A 25,666-nucleotide genomic window follows, 5' to 3' on the forward strand; every position below is an offset into this window, starting at 1 on the left:
CATAAGATGGAGTTCACGCTGCTGGAAAAGATCTTTATTCAGAACGTGAAAACGGTGAAAAACGTTGGTACAGAATCTTTATGGAAATGAGGTGAGAGTCTGAAATGTAAATTAAAACATTTATAAAGTGAGTCTCTTATTACAGAACTCAGGTGAAGTGTCCTCAGCTTGTTTAACAGGTAGCAGTGCTTTCAGTCTACAAGGTTGCACACTGACACCTTGTAAGTCAGGGAAATACAGTTGCTTTTCATTTCTTACATCATCTTCAACACCAATCAAACACCTCAGTTACTACAGTTAATACTCTTAACAGGCAATGTTTAAGGTAACAAAATAAAAGAATATGTAGTGTTTTTGTCCACATCGACTCTCAATTCCATACTACAAACTAATTAACTGCAGTACATAGTCAACTGTATAGCCTCCGTTTTTTTTTAAAACTGATTTACCATTTAACTTGTTTGCCCAAAAAACGTAATTTTTTTTTCTCCCCACTTTGTATTTTTAGTTTTAATGTTTTCCAGTTGTAGGGAGCTCCATTTATATTGTGCATTGCATTGTGGGAGAATAGGGTCTTTCAACAATGCATTCCAATCAAGGGGTTTTTAGTGCCCATTTTGACCGTTTTAAAGATGCTTAAGTAAGACACTTTTACAGTGAACATAATAAATACAAACTTCCTGAGAATCAGTATGTAGTATGGATTTGCGACACAGTTACAGTATTAGTCCAATACTAGATCATTTGTTTTTTGTACAAAACAAGTTGAAGTGTTTTGGCAAAACTGTTTGTTTTTTTCAATTAAAAACACTGCTGGAGTTTCAAACATGCAAAATGAAACAATAATTACTATGAAAAATATTATAAATCATCTAAATAAAGATTTTCCTCTGTCATCAGATAAAAAAAGGGTTTTCTCCCTCCGTAGAAAACAAACACGACACTCGGCTCACTTTAAAAAATAACACAAGAGAATATCAGTAGAAATATTAATACCGGTACCGTCCTCTCTTTCCTCCATGTCCACCATGTCCTCCTTGGTTCCATCCACCTCCACTCCAACCTCCTCCTCCTCTTCCACCACCTCCTCCCCAACCACCACCTCTTCCTCCGTCCTGTCTTTCTCGCCATTGTGGCATCTCAGGAGGTGGCGCTGATAACTCGGAGGGACGTCCTCCTCTGTCCGGGACTCTCCCCATCAGTATCTGTGGATAAGAGAGAGTAAACGTGAGATGCTGCGTCAAAAGAAAACATCCCACTTAAGCGATGAAGAAAGAAAGGTAGAAAGAGTTCCTCTGTACCTTGTTCACAGCACACGTCGTCTTCTCCCTGCTGGAGCCGCTGCTGGTCTTCACCACGTTGCAGATGTCTTCTCTGGCCGCCAGCAGCTCAGCCATGTCCACTGTGGACTGTGGCCTCAGAGAGTGTCTCCTGGGCTGGTAGGCCTTCGCCATGCTGTCCACCCTTACCTGACGGGAAAGCAAAAGATCAAATCAGCTTCTACCCCCCTGTGGTGGAGAAAGAGAGGAGGGTGGGGGGGTTATTATATAAGCGTGCCTTGGCTCTGTCTGACCATCCAAATGACTGAACGGTGACATCCAGCCGTTTTATCAGCATCCTGCGCCGACACTCATACTCCGAAGACAGAGCAGTGTTTATGTTGTGCAGCTTCTCCTGCAGAGATTGGACGAAGAAAAAGACCAAAATGAGTGAAATCAAAACACACTTCCTATGACATGGTTTGTTTCAGATAATCATCAACCCACCCATTGTTCACTGCTTAGAGAATTCTTCAGCACCGGGTTTCCAACGGAGCAATTTGGAAGATCTTTCAGTACTTCATCGACCTACAAATCACACACATGATACATTTAATTATCAGCACGACACAAAGGAAGGAAAAACAATGAAGCGGTCATCTCTGTGGAAGGTCCCCATAGTTGATATGAAACAGGAAGTCGATGCAAGGGGGCTTTTTTTTGCCACACTATAATGTTCAAACCAGTGTGTTGAAAGCAGGCACAACACAAAAGCACACCTTCTTTTATCAATACCCTGGCAAAGGGTGGCCCTGATATGAATGCACTTATATGCCATTTAATCACCCCACCTTCTCCTGGACTTGAGACAAAACTCCTGCTGCGTCTTGTCCTCTGGGCTCTGGAAGGTTCAGCGTTTCGCAGATTGCCAGGATGTCCCGACACACCGGACTCTCTTCTCGTCGTCTGTGAGCAACTCCTCTGCTCCTCACGATCTGCGCTGCCTGGAGCTCTGAGCTGAGAAACACTTCACATGAAGCACAGAAGTTACTCAGTGATCACACAGAGAGGCTGCAGCACAGCGGTTGGAATGAGACGCACGCTTTGATTACATACAGACAAACTTGAGATGATCTCTTGTATTTCGCACGCTCCCCTTGAGAATCCCTGAAACGACCTCTTCGTGGGGACAGTGCAGCTCTTTGAGCAGGCCACTCATCTCCAGCTGGAGGCTGTCCATGTCGTCTGGGGAAAGCAAAGAGAGGAGGCGTGTTTAACAAAAAACGGACATCGTTGAGCACCAGAATGACGTGTGAGAGAGGCTCACCTGGACCGGAAGTGATGCTCTCCTCGAGGTCACACAGCGGCGTTAACCTGGATGCCAGCCACACGCACAGGTCAACAAACTCGGGAGAGGACAGGCCTCCCTCCGCGGCTCCGAGCAGCGCCTTCTCCTCCAGCAGAGGACCGTCATAGCTACGGACGGCGACAGAGAGGGGACACATGAACATACGTTAAACGGCGACTTGCTAGCGCAGCGATGACGGTGACTGCATAGAGAAACAAGTAGCGTGCTATGCTAACAGTAAATTAGCTTACCCAAGCTGCTCTAACGAGTCCAAAATGTCGCCCTCCATCACTCTACTCGCGAGCGGTTCCCCTTATGTTTGTGTTTTTCTTCCTTACATGTGTAAGTCTACTGAAAACATGACGAAGTTACGGATACAACCATGTCAACATGTAATCCACCCATTCATTCTGCCTTGCGGTTCCGGTTACGTACGTGAGCCGGGGGGAAACCTGCGCCTTTGGCTCTATGGTTCCGCTGCAATGGTTCCGCCCCAGTATGAAGTTAATACGTTGGATAAACCACAATAGAAAACAGCAATTTAAATCACACTTTGACCAAGATTTGAGCAATAAAAGTAAAAAGCACCCACCACAGCACGCTTGAATAGCACTGTGAAGAAAGGCTGGTGCATTATTCATGCATTAATAAATACAAAATATCAATAATAGAAAATGATGTGTATTTTTATGTGAGAAGAATGCTTGTAAAGCGGCTTGAGGAAAAAGTATTTAATTCATTTTGTTGGCAAGTTAAATAATGCAGGGTTCCTGAGATATTTTTTGAGATATTCACCAGACAGCCATATGTTATGATCCAATCTCATGTTGAACGTCAAATATCCAGCTGCAAAGTAACAAGTGCATTTGTCGTAGATGTGGTACAATTAAAAGGAAGACATCATGTTTAATGTTGTGAAGTCAAGGCATGAAGTCAGAGAAAATAGGGATACTTCAGTTATCATATTTCTTGCCAATTACAGGCAATTTATGCCACATAACATTACCGTCACTGGTTAAAAAATGAGGATGAGAATTGTTGTTGTAATAATGGACTTTGGTTAGAATACATTATTTCTCTGTTGTAACGCCAATTTAAATCACATTTTCCCTCGACATACCACCAGTATATAACATCTTACCAACTCCTTGAAGTCTTCGACGTAGCTTTTCATGATCAATAGCTGTTTTTTTGTTGAATTTTATTGATCATTGTCACTTAAACCCACACATTTGTTGATCAGAATTGTTGACGCATTTTCTGTTAATGGAAAAAAAAATTTTAGCTCTATTTTCGATATTTCTGGTGTACTTTCTCCATCAGGATTTTTACACACACATACCTGGTACGTCTTTGAAATGCAGAAATAGTCATTGTTCTTTGCATGTGGATAAAGGATGGATTTAACAAAACACAATAAAGCATACACAGCAAAAGATTAAAACTCACCATTTTATTATGATAATGTTATTTGATATGTCAAATTACAAGTGTATGATGTAACATAAAAACAGTTACAAACATATGTATGCATATTTACATAATATATTTATGAAAAGTAACGAGCTACATCTGTATAAAGAAAATACAACTATGACATGAGTTATTGGGACTATAAATCATATACTTGGTATTCTCGAACCATGATAAGAAATACCTAGACGCGTAGGAACCAATAGAACCAGAACGAGAGATGTTAAATTATAAAAAATGGAAACTAGGATGGACGTGAGGCACTTTTGAGGTTGTCAGGATGTGAAAGCCGATGGCACGAAGAAACTTCAAGGGGAAGAAAAAACAATAGATGCACAGGAAAGAAATATGCACAAAGAGAGAGTGAAAGAAAAAAGAGAGAAAGAAAACAGGCAGTGTTTACAGAATAGTTAAGAGTAGTACCATTTATACTGCAAGTTTCAAAACACAAATGTCTTCCACTATTTAGAACTAATCACATAAATGTTACATCAAGCGCCGTAAGATGAAAAAAAAAAAAAAAAAAAAAGCTTACATATAGTATCATCAGTGCACCAAAGCATCGGAGAATTGAAACATAACCACTCAACTGCTGTGAAAAGTAACCTTAAAAAAAAAAAAAAAAAAACAATACACTGAAGAGAAACAGGTTTATATAGATTTTTCTTTTTTTAATCTACACAAAGTCAATAATGTACACTTGTATGCATTCCAGAGAGATGCACAATTTCCAAGATTGAAAGAGGGTAAAAGACTAGCAGCAAAGTGGTTAGAACTGAAGTCTTTTATATAAAGCAGGTCAAAAAAATATATATATTAAAGCAGACAGACACATGTTGCATATATATAATACAGTACATGACAGGAAGTTGCACTGTGCTGGTTAATGCAGAATGAGAAGTGTTATTTCCGCATTCTCTACACTTTTTTATTTATTTATTTTTTTTGTATAAATGCACGTCCTACATTTTTGCTTCTCAGCCAGCAAGTTTTAAATCAGGTTCATCAAACCTCGGTTCAGCTTGCAATAATGCAGGGCAATCCAATTACAATGGGAGAATATGACAACCAACCAAACATTTGGTTACACACCAACCCCGCACACACACACACACACACACACACGCACACACACACGTGGGCACATAAGAATGTACATACACAGTAACACTCGCGCACCCACACGCATGCACAAGTGTCCACTTCATCACACAGAGCAATCAAACATTAAAAACTCACTGTCATGGTTATATGCTGTTGGAGAATTGGGGTTTAACAGTCGTTCATAGCTGATTTTCTCTGTCAACACAATAAAATTAGTGATTGTATCTAGCAGCTTTATATGTATGTATGTATTTATATATATATATATATATTTATATATCAAACTTTTGAAACAAGTGGACTGCCACTACTGTACCGTGTTAGCGCTATCCTTCCTTCTACCGTACAAAACTAGAGAGAAACTCTTATTAGAAGCTCAATAGTCATTTCCACCAACGCCCTCTACTTTTCAATGTGAAATAATACTAAAAGGTGACCTATGTACATAATGCTGTCAATTGAAGCTACAGTATATGCTGACAGCAACGATAAATACAGCTCTATCTTTAAAAATTTCAAAGACAAAAAAAGCTGGGATTATTATCTGAACTTAAATATAGTGTTAAGTATTTACAGGTTCGTTTTGGAGTTTGGTACCAGGGGTCGGACGTCTACCTCTAGAGCGTTAAAGTGTCCTGTCCCGCCACTGACTCAGTCTGCAGAGAGGTCAATGTGTTTCCCACGTTAGAAAGTTTGCATAGAAAGTAAAGGGAGTGTTGGTCGGGGTGGAATTAGGAAAATACACGTTTCTCCTGGGATTCGGTCTCGTCAAGACCCGACAGGTGAGGTGCCGCCGCGTTACTTTGAAGCGAGAGCGACGGGAGGCGAGAGGAGATGCATATCTGTTGGCAACAGCAGATGGATGCTGTTGCCAAATCGGCTGTTAAATACTGGAGGTGAATCGCAATTAGCTCTAATTTCAAACATGCCATCACCGTAGTTTGGGATAATTTCACCGGTTATTGCAGCCAGACGTCCAGACGGAACTGTTATTACTGCTGGGAGTTTGTCGTTATGCGGAGCGAGACATGTTCTATTTCAAATGTTCTACCCGTTTGGGTGGGAAATGGGATTGAAACACAACTAGACTCCCCGTTTCTCAAAATATCTTTAAAGGGGTTTTAACATTTTGGGAATTATGCTGATTTGCTTCCTTGATGAGAGTCAGGTGACAATATTACCAATCAGAAGAGACCAATCTCATATCTAGCGGTTAAATATGCAGCTAGAGCCAGCAGCTGCTTACCTTAGCTTAGCATAAAGACCTAGCACCACTGCTAAAGCTCACTAACTCACACATTACATCTCGTTTTGTTTTAAATAAAGTGTAAATATGACGTGGTTTTACGAGGGAGCAGAGTAACTGCATGGTGACTCCAGGAAGTCACCGTCCCCATCACACAACTCCCAGGAAAACCACAAATTGTAATTGTTTAACTGTAAAAATAAAGATGACATAACATGTTAATTAGTGAAGTTTAGAGGTGCTGCTAGGTAGAGTTTGTTCCATTTCTTATGCTAAGCTACGTGGCTGCTAGCTCCAGCTTAACAACGCCTGATCCGACAACCAACCGTCGCAAAGAAAGCAAATCAGTGAATTCCCCAAAATGTCAAACTATCCCTTTAACAGTTTGATCGTCTCTTCCTTTGGCGGACAAAAAAAAAAGACGCTTTTGGGAAACGGGGTGCCGTTCCAAGTCAAAGCCACAAATCAAATCACATAGTCGGCGGTGACGTTACATGACACTGAATCAACGGTGCCTATACGTACATACACATACATAACACCTGCATGTTGTTGTTTTAGTAGCTAAGATGCTCAGCATTCCTGAAACGATGCATTCATTCATTCAGGGCCTGTTTAATGGAAACACGGAAGGAGTGGACTTCGGAGGAACAACGAAATACTACATTTACACAGGATATGAGGGGGGAAACTAAACAAAAAAGGAAAAAAAAAATAATGATTCATGGGACAAACATGGAAATTTGGAGAGGGTGCTGCAACCAAAGCTTGGAGAGCAGTGCTTTCAGGAGGGGGTTTCCCCCATACCAAATTGAATGTTACATCAGTTAAATTTATGTACAGACTCATTTTTAAAATCTGAGGGATTCTCAATAAAAGAATAACCTAATTTAAGTGCCTCATCATTTAACCAAGGAGCACTGAAACCCCTTCACTCGCCGAAACAAAACTTGCTGGTTGAGCAACATGTCAGCCTTTGTTTCAAAAATAATTATCAAATGAGCAGGAAAATAAAAAAAAACACACACATTTCACTACAGTAAAACTGAAATTCACTGGAGTAAATTAAATTGTCATGTGTTGGTTTCAAACTAAATGGTTCAAGAGGTTCTAATGCTATTTTCATGACGTGGAGAAAAGAAAATATTTTGGGGAACTCGGCACGGTAAAGTCATTACCATTTTTTTTCCCTTCTAATCATGAAATCAATCCCTTTATTTTGGAATGCAAGCAAATGGTCTAAATCACCTCCTGGAAAAGCAAGGTAATCATTTTAACATCTTAACGAATGTCACAAGATATACCGAGCTGTACCTTCAAAATCAAGCTGTTAACATTTTAGAATTTTTTTCTTCTTCAACATTCGATGGAAAGGAAAACAAGGAATTGGCCATACATCCACCACAGCAACATCTCTCAAATGTTAAATTTACACTACATGTGGTGTTTAATGCACCACGAGAATTTAAGAGGGTTACCTTTGCTCGGGGTTGAGTGGGAAAGGGGGGGGGGGGGGATACCATTTCTAGTGCACTTTTCTCTGTCTAGTAATTACAGTCAGCAAATGCTTAAGCCATGAAGGAAAGGCCACTGTTACCCAACTGTAAATTCACAAAAAAAGCAAGAACATATCCCTTTTAGCACACTCAAACAGCAAGTATTTTTTCTGAACGCAGAATAGTTTTCTTTTTTGTTGTTGTTGTCATTAGGTTGTCACTCTCTGTACAAAATGTCCATTTTCCTTCATAAAGTTACACATTTCTTGTAGTAGAGTTCTGACATTTGTGGCCTGACTTTGTTAATGCATGAGTGTGAATGTAAGAGAGAGGTGTGTGTGTTTGTGAGCGTGTGTGTGTGTATGTGTGTTTAGTAACATCTCCAAGTCTATTAATCTTGACGCTGCCTCCTCCTCCTCTCCTTAGATTAAGCTCCTGAACTTAGCTTGATGCCCAGAGCTCCCACAAAGCATATGGTTTGTCCTCCACGGCTGCTTGTCGGCGACAAACACAAACTCAAATCTCCAAAAGCCCTCAGAGCTGGGGATCAACAACATATCACCCCGTCTGAGAGGGGAATGAAAAAAGGATGCCGGCTTTTTAATTTTCCGCTTTTATTCACTTCCTGGTTTAGCTAGCTTTGAGGGTGTCCCAGAGTCCGTCTTCAGGTCACCCCGCCGCCTTGTGCTTGCCCCCGCAGCAGCGGCAGGCCTCGCCACAGTGGTGGCAGGCGCGCAGTGGCAGGTAGCAGCACATGCAGGGTGCGATGAAGGAGAGCGCCACCAGGGCCAGCCAGCGCAGGCAGAACTGCTCGTCGGACGTGTCGCACGAGCAGGGGTCGGAGAAGTCGCCCTCGGAGTCGGACATGCAGTGGTACAGCATGCTCTCGGCGCACAGCATGCAGCTGACTTTGTAGATGCACTGCTTGATGGGGTCGGGGGCGTCTTGGCACTGTCCCCGCCAGTTGTCCTCGTGGTTGAACATCTCCCGACAGTAGATGCAGCGCGAGCGCTCGCCGTCCTCTCGCCGCCGCCGGCCCTTCTTGAGCAGGGGCGAGGGCTGAGTCTTGATGGCTGTGTCCTTGCCCAGGCCCAGCCCCATACCTGTTCCAATGCCCATACCGGGGCCGGAGTGGGAGTCCCCACAGGGGCCATCGGGGAAGAGGTACTCGCACTTCTTACTGTCCAGTTTGTGGAAGGCGGTGGGGAAGTCCATGTCCTCGCGGTCGGCCTCCTGTTTCCACATGACAGGGTGGCGGTAGTCCTCATAGCCGCGGATGAGCACGTCTTTGCGTGGGTTGATGCGAACGATCTCCTCTTCGTCCATGTGAAAACTGACATGACGGGTCGACTTGAAGGAGACCTAGAAAAGAGGAGAAATTGAGAATTAGCTGGATGACTCACAAATAATTAAATTAAAGTAAATATTTAAAAAATACACAGAAAAGTATCTCACATGCTTGTAATTAAAATTCTGGAGATGCGACGGCTGTGTAGAGGAGAGGCAGACCTGTGGAGGCAGGTAGCGGCGGTTGCTGGAAGGGAACTCGTCGAAGGGCTGAGCGCGGACGTAGCAGCCCCTGAATGGCTCAGTGGAGACAACGTTGTTCAGGGGGGAGAAGGGCTCTTTCATCGGGGTACAGATGGAGGGAGGCTCATCACACGCCTGGAGAAATACAGGGGGGGGGGGGGGGGGGGGGGGGAACAAACACATAAGTTTGTGGAAATGGATTTGAATCAACACAAAACATCTGACATGATTCATTTGTCTGTCACTCTCACACTCCCTGTTACCAAATTGTCAAAAGCACCGATGGGTCGATCAATTCATTTATCTTAACTGTTTTGACTCGGGTGTGTGTGTGTGGGCTGTGTGTGTGTGTTCCACTTGTAACCACCAGGGGGCATCCGGCGCCCACACTTTGCCAAATGACTGTGCTGCGTGGTGATGACTCAAGGCCCTTCTGTTAAGAACTCGGAGTTCTCATCAGCCTTGCATGTGTTCCCACAAACATTTTAACTGATGCAAAATCTACAAACACGTTCCTAAAAAAAGAGGCACTTGAAGCATCCCAAAAGAGAGAGGGAGGGAGAGAGAGAGAGAGAAATGTTGGAAACCGTGTGAGGCAGAGCGAACATTCCTTCCACCTCACGCCAAACGATCTCATAATTACAAGAGGTAAGCTCACAGTTGACATCAATCAGGAGATGTCTATGAATAACATCTTTATGAATGCCACGGTCTGCAACGCGTTCTGAAACACAAACGCAGCAAAAAAACGTATCACGTGACCCGAGAAATGAAACAAACCGCGATGGATGCCGATAGAAGTGGACCAATACTTGCCAGTACTCATGGCAACAACATCAAAAGGGATGGCTATTCATGATTCATGCGTGCAGAGGTGATGAAGGATGGGGGAGGATTGTCAGTGATTACATCAAGAGCTGTGTGATGATATTTCACGTCCAGCATCATCTCAGCACAACCAAGCGCGTGAATTCCAGCTACATGTGCAAATTTCAGAAGCAAAATCAGGGATGATTACATTTCAAATGAAAACTTAAGGAGGGCAGCCTTTATAGACCGAACTGAACATGATCCAAATAAACAAAATAAAGGGTCCCCAAGGTCACGTCTCTCTTCAAGTCATACAAAACATGGACACACGCCGAGGAATCATCACACGTACGAGTTCAATCCCACCGTATTCAAGCCTTGTAACACACTGGCTAGCTGTTCCTCTTTTCCCACACACACCCCGACCTCATCCAGGCAGGGTTAGTCTCTCTCTCTCTCTCCCTCTCTTTTTCCCTCCCTCTCTCTCCCTCTCTCTCCCCTGCGTGTGGAGGAGGCTGCTGGCTCTGGTTAGTCAGTGCCGTGTGTAAAGTAGCCCACGCCAGTGCTTTAACGCACAGCGGAAATCTGGTTTGCTCCCAGCTGCTGCTACAGTAATTACTGTCCTGTGGTTGCTAAGAGATGCTTCCTTTGACTTTTTCCCCCCTCTCTTTCTCTTCTTTCCCCCCCTCTCTATCCTCCACTTGCTCCCCCCCTCTAGACTGCTAACACATGGTGTGTGTGTGTGTGTGTGTGTGTGTGTGTGTGTGTGTGTGTGTGTGTGTGTGACTTTGCTCCCTCTTTGCCTCCAAACATACCAAGTGGTGTAAAGCACATCCACAGCGTCTGCAGGGGAATGTGAGGAATAGGAGACAGTGGAGGGAGAGAAGAGAAAGAACAGAACAGGAAAAAATGACTTTGTGTGTTCATGTGTGTGTGTGTGTGTGTGTGTGTGTGTGTAAAAGAGAAAGAGAGAGAGAGAGAAGGGGAGAAAGAGAGCGAGAGGCCAAAGAGTCTGCCGAGGGAATGTCATAAACCAGCTCCAGCTGGAGAAATGCAGCACAAAACTTAAAAAGCCAGATGACAGCTGTGTGTGTATGTGAGAGAAAGAAAGAAAGAAAGAAAGAAAGAAAGAAAGAAAGAAAGAAAGAAAGAAAGAAAGAAAGAAAGGAGCGAGGGGTGGGGTGGAGGGGGGGGTGGGGGGGTCTGAAATGGGAAACAGACTTGGGCTTCCTTTTAAAGCGCTTGCCTAAGCCCCACCATTCAAAGGCATGCGTGGGGGCGAATCTGGAGCTGAGCTGACCCTGGAGATGTGGCTGGTGAGGGAGGAGAGGAGACGAGGATGGAGGTGGTGGGAGCCAGGGGCAACATGGCTCCACACCAACATCAGGGATCCATGCACTTCCGCCTTCAAAAGCACAGAGGCTCAGGACGGGGAAGGCCGGGGTCGGCCCACATGCCTACAGAACATGCTAGATTTCTGCGGGCCTCGATGAAGAAGCGAAAAGCAAAGATGCTTTTCAGATGTTTGATCACGCTAAATGGTTTACGTCTGCATATATGCGTTTCTCACACTCTAAAAATAGGGCTCGGCTTAAATGAGGAACTTATCTCTACGTTTTCTTAGCTTAAAAAACAACTACAGCCAAGTTCCAGGCTACTCCTGGTGCATCCCTGTTACAGGGAGTTAGATAAGAGGCTAAATGTGAAGCTCCAGCCAGCAGCTGGTCACCTTTAGCTTAGCATCAAGATTGGAAACGAAGGGAACCAGCTCTCTCCAAAAGTAAACCTGCCTACCAGCACCTGTAAAGCTCACTTATTAACATGTTATATCTTGTACAAAAACCAAAGTCTTAGTTGTGGTTTCATTGCCCTTAACCTCCTAATAAAACCACAATGTGTCGGGTTTTGTCCTAATTAAAACAAAGTGATGTTAATCAGTGAGCTTTAGAGGTGTAAGTGGTCGGATTGTGTTACCTTATGACAGAGCCAGGCTAGCCCTTTTCCCTTTCTAAGTCTTTATGCTAAGTTAAGCTAACCAGCTTCTGGCTGTAGAGCTTCATATTTAACAGATGCATACAAAAGTGGTATCAATCTTCTCGTCTAACAAAAAGTGAATGATTTGCAAAAAAAAAAAGTCAAACTATTCCTTTAAAACGTTGTCGTTCCTGGCTCAAAGGTGCTTTATTGTGCACTATTTAAACACATCAAACCAGTTTCCGGTCTGTGAGCGAGGCTGTAATCGTCTAACTGGCCAACAAAACCTCTGTGTACTAAACTGATAAGAAAAAACTTCCTGCCAATGCTAAATTAGATGTGGATGTTTTCCTGTGGCATTCAAGTAGAAAAAAAAAACCCAACACATTTTTCTTTGTACTAGCGGAAGGACTGCGGTGGTACGGCATAATTCCTGGCAGTGGGTCATCACAGCTGAGAAGGGTATTGTGCAACCGCATTTAAAAAAACGTGTTTTTATTTTTTATAAATGTGTAAAATATGTTGCATGTGCATGTAGTGTGTGTTTGAGTGAGAGGAAGAATGTGGTAAGCCTGTGAAGGGCATACAAGTGGGTGCTGAGCCTCAGTGGGCAGGATGTGGGTGGAGGAGACAGTCTCGAACGTGTGTACATTGACATTGACACAAACACACACACACACACACGCTCACACACACACACACACACACACACACACATGGACGGAGAGGGGCCTGCACACACATTTGCAATGCGAGGCCATCATGAATTCCAGTAAATTCTAAGAAGGAGAGATTTTTTTTCCCTTTTTCTGAGATGTCTGAATCTAATCAAGGAACTAAACAGGGCCCGATGGTGACCTCCCATGCTAATGAGACGCTCGTGTCTGTTTTCTCGACATGGCCAAAGCAGGGCCGGTCTCCTGCATCCAAAGCAGGCCCGTTATTAACGCAAGCTAAAGGCTAGAACGTAGAACCCCACGTGTGCTGTTGAAAACCCTTTCTCCCGTGTTATCTGTATGAACAGTGGCGTGACTTTATGATGGAGCATAAAGCAGCACACCTTGTTGTGTGCTGGTATGTGCTAGTTCTCTGGCTGCAGCACTTGCCACTGGTTCACTTCTCTTTCTCTGTAGCCCAGGTCTCCGACCGCAACATTCGGATGCCAAATCACCATGGTGACACCCTCGGTGGCTCACTCACTGAACCTTGTGAACATCCCCCCCCCCTCCCCTTTCTACCCCCCTCCCGTTGCACCCCCCTAGCCCACCCCCCCCTGCTGCCTAGCAACAGTGGTGCCATTGGATTTCCTGTATGTTCAGGCTGATTCCTCAAAGAGGAACTTCACCACAGGAACAGGAACGCAGCTCTCCCTCCTTTGCCCTCCTCTTCCAGGCCACATCATACAGGATGCACTCGGCAGGTCAAAGGTGATGACGAGCCTCTGACTTAAAAAGTCATAGGAGGTACAGTTTGATGTCAAGGCTCACAAACCAGAAACACAGCAATAAATACTCATTTAGGCTACATTTTGTGTTATGTTGTGCAATTCATCGTCCGTTTTGTACTTTTGTGTTCCGCAACCGACCGCAAAGAGTTAAATCAACACCTCCCTGAAACGGTGTCGGTAATTAATTGCAAGTTTAACAAAGGTGGCGCCGATTTGCAGGACCGTCTCATGTGTCGGATGGTTTCTTGTCACTCGGCGTACGTGTGCTTTACAAGAGCTGCCCTTCCTCCCCGCAGACCTGTGTCTTTTCACCTACTTTGCAATCACAAGTGCAACAGGTGACGGACGTTCCTGTAACTCCGATATCTAAAACAAATGAACATGGGCGTGTAGACTTGAACTATATACCCGCTGCCTTTTCTCTGCTGCGGAGTAGACGGCGTTCTTAACCACACATGTCGACAGTCAATAAGAGTGCCACATGCCGGGGAGCGGGGCAAATATATATACAACTCTTCACATAATGCGCCTTAACAGTTCTCCAGCTGTCAACAGAAAGGCTCACGGAGAAACAGAGCATTTTCACTGAGCTACATTCAAACAGCTCCTTCACCTGAGGCAATAGTTATTATATCGACATCCATTGTAAAAAAAAAAAAAAAAAAGAGTGACAGCTAGCAAGTTAGATTGATAGAGACAGCTAAGCCTGCTCTTGCACATTCGCTGGCCAACACCCAGCTCCACCTCAGGGTCTTGCTGGCACTAGTTAAACACCTGTAAATCTCCAAGAACAACTGTTGGAAAACAAAAGGCAGGTGTCAGCACCTGGGTGGGACACGTCAGGGCTCAAACATATGGCTCAGTTTCAAGCTATGACCTGCCTCCTATTTAATAGCGAGAGAGAGAGAGAGAGAGTTGAGTCATAAATCTCACTTTACAGAAACCTACAGTAGGTGCGCTTTCACATTCTAATCACCCGGTTCCCACCAAATATACTTCATGAAAAGAAAATATGTTGTGCTTTACTTTGTGGCTAACAAAAATGTATTGTGGAAAAAAAGCTTATAGCCTAAATACATTTTGCCCACACACTCACAGAGAGATACATAGTCTCCTCAAAGTTAGCGAGCGAAACATGTTTTCATGTGCACGTACGTGTAACACACGTATTCTTCATAATAAAACAGCTTTAATATCACTCACCGGTAGTCCGTCCTCGGGAGTATCCCCTTCCCCAAACGGAGAACAACCTGGAAGAGAGAAGAAGAACCCAGAGGGGGGAAATATTAGAGACCTGACTTCATCACTGCACACAGCAAAACTAATGCAGGCACTGTTACAGCACACAATCTGTGCATCAGTATCATCTATGGCAATCCTCTGTAGCATCAGGGTTGTGTACACTACAAATAACAATAACAGCAAATACACACACCGCTATTCTAGTGTCGTAGATAGCAACGTGTCATTGACAAACACAAGGAAATACTTGCTTTAACCACTAGAGGGCAAGGCCTCACGAAACGCCAGCAAAATCGGACACCGGCTTAGTCTACTTCCTTGTACTATTTTCAACTACAAGAATATCTGTCATTAATATTGTATTTATCAAAAGCATTCTGCTCTCAATGGATGACATCTCCTCGAGAAAGCAGTCAGTCAGAATAGGGCAAGACCTCTGCTTTCCTCTGACTGTAGCTTAAAGGGGAAATGAAAGCTGCTTCGTGTCAGTGGGGCACACAGGAGTTAATGAAAAATGCATGTCCAGAATAATGTAACCCCGACCTCGGCTAAAACGCAGTGTGCCGTTTCCGCGTCCAAAACGCGTCGTCTGCCGATGATGGAGCCGGAGCTTATGTTTCAGGTATCAGGCCGACCGTGTTACAGCTTTTAATTACCACCGAGGATGAAACTGTGGATGGTGTACGCCGAGGAAAGCTAATGTTACTGATATTTTTACGCAAAAATGAGGTTTTGTTAGAGCCTTTTCTTCTGGTAACACAGGCCTACTGTTTTCACATTGAAAGCATTTAACTCTGAATTATATATATTTTTAAAAATGTTCAAAATTATGTTTTTAATTGTGTTCATACGTGTTCACAATATAGCAATGCCCAATTCTTCTTTATGTATAACTTAGAAGTTGCTGTCATTGCTGTCTTACAATTTAGGCAACTTAAAGTTAAAGGCTTTCTGATTTTCTGTACTTTGCCGTGCTTGACTGGAGACGTATTGTATGATGACCAACGTCAAAAGGGGAGAAAAATGTCCATAATAACACAATAAACTAAATGTATACATGCAACATGGTAGCTACATCTAGCTCCAAGTCTGGTTCGATATGTTGGGCAAGTTTAACAGCACCTCAGTATGCTGTGTGCTATACCTGTGCCAGAAAGTAAACCTAGCACTTGATCTTCATGACAAAAGAAAACACTGTGATAGAAACTTAATAGAAGAGAAAACGGTGAAGGCTACAGTCTTGGCAATGTTGCAGAATACAGGGATAAACCATTTCCACTGGGATGAAGGGGGGATTGTTTGTACCTGGGGCATCGAGAGATTCTTTTTTTTTTAAAGTTAGGTTCACTTAATTAGGATCACTGAGGCCTCTTTTAAAACCCCCGAGTCTGTCTGCTGCATTCAGGGAGGGAATACAGCTCTACAGAGGACAGGAGGACTGGCTGGGCTTGTGTTGGACCCAGTCAGTCCATCAAACCGTCTCTGAACACATGGTTTGTGTGTGTGTGTGTGTGTGTGTGTGTGTGTGTGTGTGTGTGTGTGTGTGTGTCTGTGTGTGTGTGTGTGTGTGCATTTCTCCACTTCAGAGAGAAAGAGGCTTCCTGCAGCACAACTCTGGCAGTGCTGGGCTGCGAAGCTGCCTGAGCCATGTGCCCGGCGTTGCCATGGCAACAGAGGACTGCAAGACTGATACATACACGTGAGCACACATACACACAGGCAAAACATCTTCTGTCGCTCTAACCCCCCCCCCCCCCCCCAACACACACGCAGCAGTCCAGCAGCAGAACGATGCAACAGGAATACAGAAGAACCTGCCTGCCTGAGCTGAAGACAGGCGTTACACAACAGCCGAACACAGAAGATGCCGGAAGAGAAGGAGAGTGCGTGAGGGAGAGAGGGAGAGAGGGAGGGCACTGGGGAGACGAAGCTCACCATCACCTGCTGTAGCTGACATTCACAGGAACGAGTCGAAGCATTTACTAGCAAACAGACACCGTACGGTCTCTGGGTGAGGTGAGGGGAATGTGTTTAATAATATGGACCAGCTACTTCGTTCAGGTTAATTTCTCAATTATTCCATTTATTTTCAGGAATATTACAAAGTTTGCAATCATAGAATAAACCCAGCAAATCTGAGAGGCTGGAATTATTAAATTTGGGCACACGGACCTCCAATATGACACTGTCGTCCTCTCATTAATATAACGTGGATTGATCATCTTCAGTTGAAATTCACAGGTAGAGACATTTGCAAAGCCAGCCCTCCAGTTGTTGCCTGTGCTTACCTTTTACCTAGACTATGTGTGGACTTGTGCCCAGGAAGTACAAATCTCAGATAAACGCTTGTGGGCAGGAGGCGACCGATGCCTTGCGGTGATAAGCCTTTACGATATGTTCTGCAGCACCTCCTCTATGCTCCCCAGGGTTCCCAGGTCTAGAGAGTAAAGGAGATTATAGCTCCCCAGCCAGCCCAGCCAGCCTCTTGTGTAACATGGGGCTGGGTGGCAGATTGCTGAGCTGGCGATTCTCCCGCTAATTGGATGACTTTGCAACCTCTGGCACTGTGCTGAAAAATATTGCTTATCAAGACCCAAAGCTGTTAACTAAAAGCAGAGAGCCGGCTCCACCCAAGTGTAATATCTAGTTTCGCTCTAAAAAAAGGAACCGTATGCATGCCGTACTGAACACACACAGACCAGACCCTCCCTTAGACTAGACTAGCCAGTCCTCAAACTTGCGCAGGACAAAAGCCGAACACGGTCAAGTTTCTTCTGACTGAAGCGCTGCCCCTATCTCGGGTTGCCACCCACTCTGTGTGTCCCGGCTCCTGCCCCCATCTTTCTTACCAACACTCCCTCCCCTGTCCTATATCACCCACTGAGTTGCCATACCAGTCTCAACAGGAAGTGGGGAGTTTATCTGGGCAGCTGGCACTGATAAGATAACGCGGGAGGGGTCACGCATGGGTGAGTGAGCAGGTAGGTGGGGGGAGTCATCAATGCTAATCAACGCTATGCATCTCTCCGAGAACAGATGCCAGGCCATTACAAGCCAATGTCAAACAGACAGCAATACGGGCAGTTGACACCCGCTAACAGAACACATACCGTGTTCACATACACATGTGCATACGCATGCACCATCAATGACCCGCTAACACACACACAAACCTTGATTGATGTCCTCGTAAGCGCGACGTACGCCCCGGTCGAAGGCACGGGCATCAGCAGGGCTCTGGAAAGTCAGCCCGAACTTCTTGTCGTTGATCCTCCAATGGTGGAAGATGGGGTTGACCTTGTTGTATACTAGGTCTTTCTGCAGGACGCACTCCAGCACCACCTGGAAACACACAGTCAGAGATTGCGGGTGAAGCAAAGCGCATTAGCACCTCAACGCCATTGTAGTTACATCTGCTGGAGCTGAAGCTAGCACGCAGGCCGGCAGCTGCATCGTTTGGAAGGTTCTAATGGTGAAACTCACTGGGGAGCACACATGTAAATCCTTCATCTTACTCCTCAGCCTAAGTTGTTTAAGTGTGCCACATTCAATCATTCTACAGCAGAGGCCTGCATCTGGAACTAAACCCAAACTCCAGAGGTTTCTAAAATAGAAAAAAAAATCCATCCTCAACCCAATAATTTCACATACTTCTTTGGATAATTTGTAAAACACATTCTAAATGGTGGGTTTTCATTACAGATGATGATAAAGTTGGAGAGCAGTGGTGGTGGCAGAAGAAAGTGTGGGGGGGGGGGGGGTTTGTTTTGGAGTCAGGCAGCCCGAGTGGTGTGGCGGAGAGAGACTGTGTTTCCAAAGCCTATTATTAATCAGGGCTACTGGGCCGCCTCCCGGCCTTCCTCAAGGCAGATTAAATGAAATGAGAGACGGCCATTACAGTCTTTGAGGTTTTTTTACCGACGTGCACGAGAGGTGGCTTAATGGGGTGTGAATGTGTGAGCGTTTGCATTGGCGATCTTGCGTGAGGGAATGCATGAGCGCAGGAGCCGGTGTGATGAAAAGCTCAATGACCCGGGCGCTACACATGTGCATCCTTCGCGGTGCAAAATGCCTCGTCGATGCCGGTCTGGTGAAAGCAGATGGCACCGTCCCCCGTCAGACTGGACAACAGTGAACATACACGCTTTAAGAGGTGGATGCGTGGCAGCTGTACGAGGGGTCGGGGATATGCGATACGCGTGTCAGAGAGGGTGCACGCAGGTGTACATTTCATTCTGAATGCCTGAGTGAGGGATGCTTTTTATACTCGTTGATTCGGTGTACCCGCGGCATCATTCCTCCGCACGCCGAAGACGCGTCTCACGATATCTGTCCTCGTGTCACTGTTGCAAAGTATGCATACATGCCTCCCCAAGAAAAGCTGGGGCAAAGGTTAAGCCTGTGTGTTTATCCAGAGCCAGTGGATGAGGGGAGGAAAGAGGAGAGGGATGGATGTGAGGAGGATAGGGTGGGGGGGTGTGGGAGGGAGGGAGGGAGGGGGAGCCTCTGGGGCTGATTGTGGAGGCGAGACTGAATGGAGCCGGAGCAGGTAAGGTGAGCGGCACAGCGAGCAGACAGAGGAGGAAGTATCACGGTTGCATGGAAGGACGACACTTAACACCGCATTCCACACTGTGCTCGGAGAAAAGAGGAGGAGGGAGGAGCCACCCCGACAGAAAGGGGAACAGAGGCCGGAGATGTTAGAGGTGAGGAGAGGGACGGAGACGGAGACAGACGGAGGTGAGACATGCAGAGAGTGGCGAAGAGAGGAAGATAAGAGACTGTGTTCATAAGCAGACGAGGAGCGAGCGGGAGGAATCGGGCCGGACAAATTGTTGAAATAAAAATATATGAAAATCTTCCCTTCACCCAAGACTTCCCCCGCTATTTAAGTACTTTTCACTCGCAATCATCCATTCAAATGACAAGGTTAACACGAACAGCAGACACAAACAACTGGGCCCCGAAGCAGCAACCACCGCCTTCACAGATGTATCAATCAGAGGGGGTCGCAGACTATGAATGTCAGGAAGCGAGGTGAGAGCTTAGCCGGAGATTTGTCATAATCCGAGAGCCAGTATGGTAAGTGATCGACCAATTAGATCTGTAGTTTTCATAAGAGAGTCGGAGAATCAGAGTGAAGGGAGGGAGGGAGAGAAAGAGAGCGGGAGAAGGGAGGGGGTAAGGAGGAGAGTGATTGGTAGCTATATGGAGAGCCAGCTGAGTCATCACCAGTACACTCTGTGCCGCATCACTGCGCTTATAGACAGATCCACTCCACCTCTTCCGTCTCCTGTCTATCTGGCTCCACCTCTGTTTCCTGCTCTTTGACGACACGCATCTCTTTCCTCCGATCGCCTCATTTCTACCAGCCAGGATCGTGCCTTTGTGGTTTTTCAAAATAAGACGGATAGCTAGACAGACAGACGTACTTCATTAATCCCGAGACGGAGAGAATTATTTTTATAACTGCATCCCGGATCGGTTTATTCCTCCATCCAGCTCAAGTTATCATTGTTCTTTTTCTATTCAGGCCATTTCTAGCAGAATTTAAAAAAAAAAAAAACACTGAAATGATATCAAAAACATGGAACAGCGGTTTTCTTTTCTGTGTTGCAGACCTAACAAATCAAACCAAACAGCCTTGCAAACATGCAGAGGATCTTCCCTCTCTTTTCCTGTTTTCAACATCACTCATACATCATAATTATAGTCCTTCATTTGCCTCTGAAATCAAAACACTGACATTACTTATTTAGACAGTACTGTGGTAACAAGTACTGATATTGCCCTGCGTTTCTTTCTCCTTTTTTTCCCTCCAACAATGGCTAACATATTCTTATGTGGTTTTCTCTGTTGCTGTTGTTTTTCAAGGACTCATCACTCTGCCACTCCTCCTCTGATGCCCTCAGACTGTCGGTAGCGCTGCGGTTGACGCTAGCACCATGGCACTGGGTGGCATCCCGACAGAACCTACATATGGCTGGGTGTTTGTTGTGGTAGCTGGGGGTAGACTCTCGCGGTGATAGGGTGTTTTTTTTTTTTTTTTTACCACATCCCAGAACAGTTGCCAGGGTCTCTGGGCCATGTCTATGCACCGTCTGAACAACAGCATTCCCATCACACCTTTTCCTGTGCCACACACACGCACACTTGGCAACACACAAAACACAAACACGCCGTGAACACAAAACACACATAAAATGTGTTCAGTCAAAGGAGATAAAAGGTGATTTAGACACCCTGTTGTAGCCTCTAATGTCGGCTTGTCGGGAGCCACCAGACTCTGAACATCATGGTGGCCTCATCGGCCTCCTGACATCTGACACACAGCTCTCTCTCTCTCTCACAGACAGACAGATTTACACTCTCATTACCACAGACCAGGATTATCCCAGAGCATCTACTGGATCTGTTTTAGATCTACAACACAGAATGAGTCTGTGACAAGAAGATCATGAGCTTTACAGCAAGTACAGCGAAAAACCGTGAGGATTAGAAGCACAATGTACCGGATCTTATTGCAGCCTCGTTGTTGTTCTGTGAGGAAACGAAACGACCAGATACGTTGCTTGTTGCTTAAACTATGTGTAACAACTCAAACTATTTCAAATGTGAAGCGGAAATGAGCAGTCGATTCATCGATTGGCTGTTTGACAGAAAATGAATCAGTCCTTTGAGTCATTTTTTAAGCAAAATTCCAAATATTTGTTCCAGCTTCTGCGATTTGTGACATTTATTTTCCTTTTTGGGGGGTCAGGGGTGCTTTTGGAATTAAATCATAATCTTTCTATATACATTTAAAACATCAGTGTATCAGGCCACATGGCATGTCTAAAAAAAAACATTTTTAAACCATATTAACTATAGAGTGCTTTACACATGCAGACATTTGGATTTTTTTGAACCATCATTACATTCCACATCGAGAAAGGAAATTAAAAAGGTAGGCAAATCCTTGTGTACTCATGGAAATCCGGTGTGAGTGTGACTTTCCAGCCCCTATTCCATCATATAGGTCTCTTCCAAGCTCTTTGTGCGTTTCCCACATCCCTCATCCCACATTCTCCTCTCCTGAGTAATCTGCCCTTCTCCCTGATGATATCATCATGCATCACAGCGTCACGCAGTTAGCTCCTATTTTCAGATACCTGCGCCATGAAGGAAAGCCAAACAACCACTTCCTGTGTGTGTGTGTGAGTGTGTGTGAGGGTGAGACAGAGGGAGAGGGGAGTCTGGAAAAGGGGGGCTCAGGGTGATCTCATTCAAAAGAATGCACCATCTCTGCTTTGTGCACCTGAGTGTGTGTGAAAGAGAGGGAATGACTAAACAACACAATATGCAAACACATCATCTAGCTGGTTATATGTTTGGGTTATAATTATGAATGTATTCAGCGCAGCATAACCTAATAAATGTTCACAATATGAGCGGGCGGTTCCCTTACCAATTTGTCTTTGAGCCGCTCGCCCTTGATGTGAAATTCCACAGCGGTGGGGCTGGGACTGGGGCTGGGACTGGGGCTGGGATTAGGACTGGAGCTACAGGGGCTGAGGTTGCTGCTGCTTCCTCCGCTGCCTCCACTGTGGGTGCTGCCGCTGTCCTCCGCCCGGCTGACCTTATAGACGGTAACACAGCTAAGGCCTCCGCCCCCCAGGGGAAGCCACCCACTGTCATCCCGAGTCATGACCACTGCTCTCACACGCGCATAACTGTCACTGTGGAGGAGGAGGAGGAGGAGGAGGAGGAGGATGGGGAGGGAGGAAGTCATGGGAAGAGAGGGCAAGAGCAGAAGGGGAGAAAAAAATGATTTTAGTGAACATGATCAGTAGTAATCAGCATTCAAAACATTTCAGGGTCTTTTTACTTGAAGGTCTTTTCTGTCGTCCTTTGATATCACTTGGATTACAAAAAAAAAACAATCAAACACATGAAATATCAGCCCATTATTCAGTTGAACCGCAGCAAAAAAAAGTAGTTAAGATAAAAGTGAGGGTCGGAAATTCCACATTATGTCCAACAATGGGTGCATTTTAAGAGTTCACCAAATTCCACATCACACTGGAACGACTCAAACATTGAGATTGAGTAAAACCTTATAAAACTGGGGAAATCTGGGTGGCATCAGAAGCTATTACTAGCAACACGCTAGCCTAAAATCTGCAACAGAGCTAAACCTAGAATGTGGAGGAGAAGTCAGGGATTCTACTCTGGATTTAAATGTATATTTAGGTTTTTCGTGCGTGATATAACAGGCTACTGGCTAAGATTTCTAAAGTCTGGAGCCGACAGTGTATGTTTAACCCCAGCCAGAGGGTGACTGACCATATGGCCAAGTTCAGGCTGCTGATTTCCAACCTTTCCTCTAAAGCAGGTGGTTTTAAACTAGAAAACACGTGACAGGGGATCCAGCTCTCATCGACTTCTTTCCTTTCTTATATGTGACGACACTGCTGTTACTTGTCTCGCGCTCATCTTTACACCTACGAGGGCTTTGATTTACAGCGTAACAGATCTGTAAATACATCAGCCAGGTAATTGAAGTTAAACGTGCTAACCAAAAGAGAAAATACTTTTTTAAAAACGGGAGGAGGTTTAAGCATAGCCAACATGAGGTGGTGTGTACAAAAGGGCGTAACGCTTCAGGTTTTTCCAGATATAAAAGCAACATAAATGCATGTATCATCATTCAAAGGTCAAACAGCCCCAAACTGGAAAAAGCTGAACTGCCATATAGTATAATTATCCAAATACAAATGACTGTAGTGAAGAAAAGGGCCTTCACCACACTAACACACCTGAATATATAGTGCTATATTGATCCCAGCATATCAGTATACTATATCCCACCATGCTTTGATAGTGACATCATAATTCTACATCAATATGTACCTCCTTTGCCTCTCTGTCCCTTCACTAAGAGTCAGATCCTTCCCTGATTAGGTAACACGAAATGCATTGGGCCACCGGAAATGACAAAGGTCAGGGTGTGCTGAGGGCAGCACTTTGCAGAAACTCCTGGTAACATATTAAAGATCTGAGAGCTGACAGAAACGGGGCGGAGAGCGTGAAGTATGTGACTGCCGGATGTCTTCCTGTGACAGATTGCTCTCTGGCCGACGTCCAGGTTGACCAACGGAGATGACGTCACAGGGTCTGAACCACTTTCTGAAGAATTTGATCTTTTGATGCCGAATATGACACAGCGATTGCGGGAGAGAGAACTGAACTCACCGACATCATAGTGCGTCCTCCCTCTTACCGCCTCTCCTCTCTAAATCATGGCCTGCTCCATAGCGCTAACCTTTGCCCTCCTGCCTTCCACACCCTTGGCAAACCTCAGTGCCCAGGTTATTGGTTAGTAATTAATCCAAAAGCCAGTGAGCATTAAATCTGAAGCAATTTTTTTTCTCCGTTGAAAAAACTTTGATATCCGGGCACCTGCTAATATTTGACCAAAGTTGCACAAAAGGATTGATGAGCATGATGAATTCAGGTAACTCAAAAATAAACCGAACAAACACACACTTCATTCTGGCCAATTCAGGTCTGTTCAATCACACAAACACCAGATTAAAGTGGAATTAATGCCAGCAATTCCAGCATGATATATTAAATACCTGCATAACTTCAACCAACAGCTATAATCTATACTTTTAGAATGATATTGTATGACATGACAATGTGAAAAGGGTTAGCGATAACTCCCCTCTTTGCTTTATGGAGCTTTATAGTGAGTTACAATTCATCGTTTGCCCATCCAGCCCACAACTTCACTGTTTTGGTTCACTCTCACTGCTCTCTTATAGTCCTTTGTCAGCTGCTGCAGGCACCTGTTTTCAGCGAAAATGCTCTGATAAACCCACTGTACACTACATTCTCAGCACCGACCGTCAGGCAGAAGCAGTTAACGACTAGACGGTGAACATTTAGCGACTGAAGAGCCAGATAATTCCCTCAGGAGTTACTAGAGACCAGAAATAGAACTAAAAGATTCATTCATCAGGTGGCCAGAAACAAAACATCGCTCCAAATGAATGATATTGTTGCTCCATAACTGCTGGATGTGTAGACAGGCAACTGTTTGCTCACAAATTTGTCATATCAAAATTAAAAGGTGACGATATGTCAATGTTGTGTTGACAAATGGTTTCTGGTGGTCCCATGTGGCCAATTTTCAGACCGTTTTATTGAGCAATGACAATTCATCAAATATTCTGTTACTTACTAATCTCCAACCGATAAAATCCCACGCCTCTAGCCCAATATCACTAGTGATATTTATTCATATTTCTTATTTTGATAGAACATGGGTCTGGGAAAGTTGAATTTGATCGATGAGCGACCAAGGCCCAGTTGGCTTGCTGGTACATTTTATGGTTATACTAAAGCTACCTTTAATAATCTTCATAACCTCAATGACATTTTCAAATATATTGTGATTTGTACGCCACTCATGATTGAACCCATCCAAAAGCTAAGCAACTGTTCTGCCAATGGAAGAAACATATTCGATTTTGGGCCTCGACAATAACATTACAGAATCTATTGAATTACCAACATTATGAATCTCTTATCAACCTAAATGGACACAATTGTCTGTTTTTCTTTCTCACGTGCTGCCCTCAGGCTTAAATAGTAACTGATCGTGGGAGCCAGACAGAAAAACACAACCACAACTAACTTCCCCCCCTTGTCAAACTCCCAGCAACACCCTTTCTGGTTACACCCCATAAC

The 25,666-nt window shown here is 44.6% G+C and overlaps 2 protein-coding genes across 3 annotated transcripts in view; both read right to left on the reverse strand.

The window, feature by feature from the left end:
- Positions 1–36: 36 nt before the first annotated feature.
- Positions 37–3,046, reverse strand: fam98b (family with sequence similarity 98 member B). The gene is made up of 8 exons (XM_084012739.1): positions 2,859–3,046; positions 2,587–2,735; positions 2,376–2,504; positions 2,111–2,286; positions 1,767–1,847; positions 1,558–1,674; positions 1,302–1,469; positions 37–1,205 (listed from the first exon to the last, which is right to left on the reverse strand). Exons 1-8 carry the CDS (start codon positions 2,894–2,896, stop codon positions 990–992), a joined length of 1,074 nt encoding a protein of 357 aa, XP_083868865.1. The 5' UTR covers positions 2,897–3,046; the 3' UTR covers positions 37–989.
- A 994-nt stretch (positions 3,047–4,040) lies between these two features.
- spred1 (sprouty related EVH1 domain containing 1) overlaps positions 4,041–25,666 on the reverse strand; it is a 30,732-nt gene continuing 9,106 nt past the window's right edge. Inside the window, exons 2-6 of one of the 2 annotated variants that reach the window (XM_084012732.1) lie at positions 22,377–22,647; positions 18,103–18,271; positions 14,891–14,937; positions 9,382–9,591; positions 4,041–9,288 (exon numbers count right to left, since the gene is read on the reverse strand). In XM_084012732.1, the coding sequence (XP_083868858.1) occupies positions 8,596–9,288; positions 9,382–9,591; positions 14,891–14,937; positions 18,103–18,271; positions 22,377–22,647 (1,390 nt within the window). In that variant the 3' untranslated portion in view covers positions 4,041–8,595. The remainder of the gene's footprint in view (positions 9,289–9,381; positions 9,592–14,890; positions 14,938–18,102; positions 18,272–22,376; positions 22,648–25,666) is intronic. The other variant, XM_084012733.1, reaches the window with a different exon arrangement.

This window comes from Eutrigla gurnardus, assembly GCF_963514095.1.
Source record: "Eutrigla gurnardus genome assembly, chromosome: 7".
NCBI lineage: Eukaryota > Metazoa > Chordata > Actinopteri > Perciformes > Triglidae > Eutrigla > Eutrigla gurnardus.